The following is a 2,124-nucleotide window of genomic DNA, read 5'->3' as shown; positions in this document are numbered from 1 at the left end:
GGATCTTGGCTCACTGCAAGCTCCGCCTCCCGGGTTTATGCCATTTTCCTGCCTCAGCCTCCCGAGTAGCTGGGACTACAGGCGCCCACCACCTTGCCTGGCTAGTTTTTTTGTATTTTTTAGTAGAGACGGGGTTTCATCGTGTTAGCCAGGATGGTCTCGATCTCCTGACCTCGTAATCCGCCCGTCTTGGCCTCCCAAAGTGCTGGGATTATAGGTTTGAGCCACCGCGCCCGGCCCATACCTAGTTTTAAATGTAGCCTGTCAGTTCTATGAACTTTGACGGAGTAATACTTTAATGTTATACTTTCTATAATAAGTATACCTTTTTTTGGTGGCTGGCTGCTTTATGTTTGTTTGAAGATACTCTTTTTTGTTTGTTTGTTTTTTTGAGACCAAGTCTCGCTTTGTTGCCCAGGGTGGAATGCAGTGGTGCGATCTCAGCTCACTACAACCTCAGCCATTTGGGTTCAAGTGATTCTCCTGCCTCAGCCTCCCGAGTAGCTAGGATTACAGGTGTTGCCACCACACCTGACTAATTTTTGTATTTTTAGTAGAGATAGGGTTTCAACATGTTGGCCAGGTTGGTCTCAAACTTCTGACCTCAAGTGATCCGCCCACCTTGACCTACCAAAGTGCTGGGATTCCATCACACCCGGCTGTTTAAAGATACTGTTGATCTCCTTTGTCTAAGACAGTTTTTTTCTAGACATTGATTGTATAGTAAAAAAATTTTAAAACAATTTGATAATCTATAATTTATGTTGTTTTAGTGAAACCATTTGAAAAGATGACTCTTGCACAGCTGAAGGAAGCTGAAGATGAATTTGATGAAGAAGATATGCAAGCTATTGAAACATACAGGTACAGTGATTCGTTTGGGTTAATTATAAATTTTTGAATGAAGTATTATAAGAATAAAACTAAAAAGATTTGTCTTGTCAGATAGGTTTTACAAAGAACAAAACTAATTTTTAAGTAACATTTTGAAACTCCCTTTATGTAAGGTGGAATTTTATTACATCATTACTTTATTTTTTCTTAATATTTTGCCTTTGATTGAATAGAAAATTATCCAATAATGTACAATATAACTTCATCAAGCTATGTATGATTAAAGTGGAATATAGCAATAAGAGGCCAATAAAAAGATGGCCATGATTTTCCTTCTAGCATGATGCCTGTCAAAGGCAACTATCATTTCATGAGTAATTAATTACTACTCTTAAACAAATTATTTTAGAAATTAGAACAGGGTCATACATTTCCCAACTTACTTCACAACTAAAATAAGCTGGGAAATGTATGAACCTGTTCTAAGTTCTAAAATAATTTTTACAAGACCAGTGTTATCCTGATACTAAAACCAGAGAAAGATATCACTAAAACAGAGTACTACAAATATCCTTCATGACTGTAAACACAAAATCTTTAAGGAAATATTAGCAAATTAAGTCCAGCAATTTAAGGAAATAATAAATCTTGATCAAGTGGTATTGGTTGCAGGAATGCAAGGTCATTTTAACAACAACAACAAAAAAACCAGTGAATTGGGACTAGACACAGTGGCTCATGCCTGTAATCTCTGACTTTGGGAGGCTATGGTGGGAAGATTGCTTGAGGCTAAGAGTTACAGACCAGCCTGGGCAACATAGTAAGACCCTGTCTCTACAAAACAAAAATAAAAACCAAAACCCACCAGTGAATGGAGTTAGAACAGCAATACTCCGGGAGCAATGAGCAGATATAGCAATCAGATCTTTCTCAGGCAGGGTGCAGTGGCTCACGCCTGTAATCCAGGCACTTTGGGAGGCCGAGGTGGGTGGATCACCTGAGGTCAGGAGTTTCAAACCAGTCTGGCCAACATGATGAAACCCGTGTCTACTAAAAATACAGAATTAGCCAGGCATTGTGACACATGCCTGTAATCCCAGCTACTTGAGAAGCTGAGGCAGGAGAATCACTTGAACCTGGGAGGTGGAGGTAGCAGTGAGCCGAGATCGTGCCATTGCACTCCATCCAGCCTGGGCAACAAGAGCGAAACTCCATCTCAAACAAACAAACAAACAAAAACAAATAAGTACTATTCTCTAATAACAGGAATCAGTGCTCCTTAGTGAACTG

The 2,124-nt window shown here is 39.5% G+C and overlaps 1 protein-coding gene across 1 annotated transcript in view; it reads left to right on the top strand.

Moving 5' to 3' along the window:
• The first annotated feature begins 790 nt into the window (after positions 1-790).
• PDCL2 (phosducin-like 2) overlaps positions 791-2,124 on the top strand; it is a 36,566-nt gene continuing 35,232 nt past the window's right edge. Inside the window, exon 1 of the mRNA XM_011992512.1 lies at positions 791-864. Coding sequence (XP_011847902.1) covers positions 791-864 — 74 coding nt within the window. The remainder of the gene's footprint in view (positions 865-2,124) is intronic.

Source organism: Mandrillus leucophaeus, unplaced genomic scaffold (assembly GCF_000951045.1).
Source record: "Mandrillus leucophaeus isolate KB7577 unplaced genomic scaffold, Mleu.le_1.0 Scaffold412, whole genome shotgun sequence".
Lineage (NCBI taxonomy): Eukaryota > Metazoa > Chordata > Mammalia > Primates > Cercopithecidae > Mandrillus > Mandrillus leucophaeus.
Note: the sequence above shows the minus strand (reverse complement) of the source record. Positions and strands in the feature narration are given on the sequence as shown.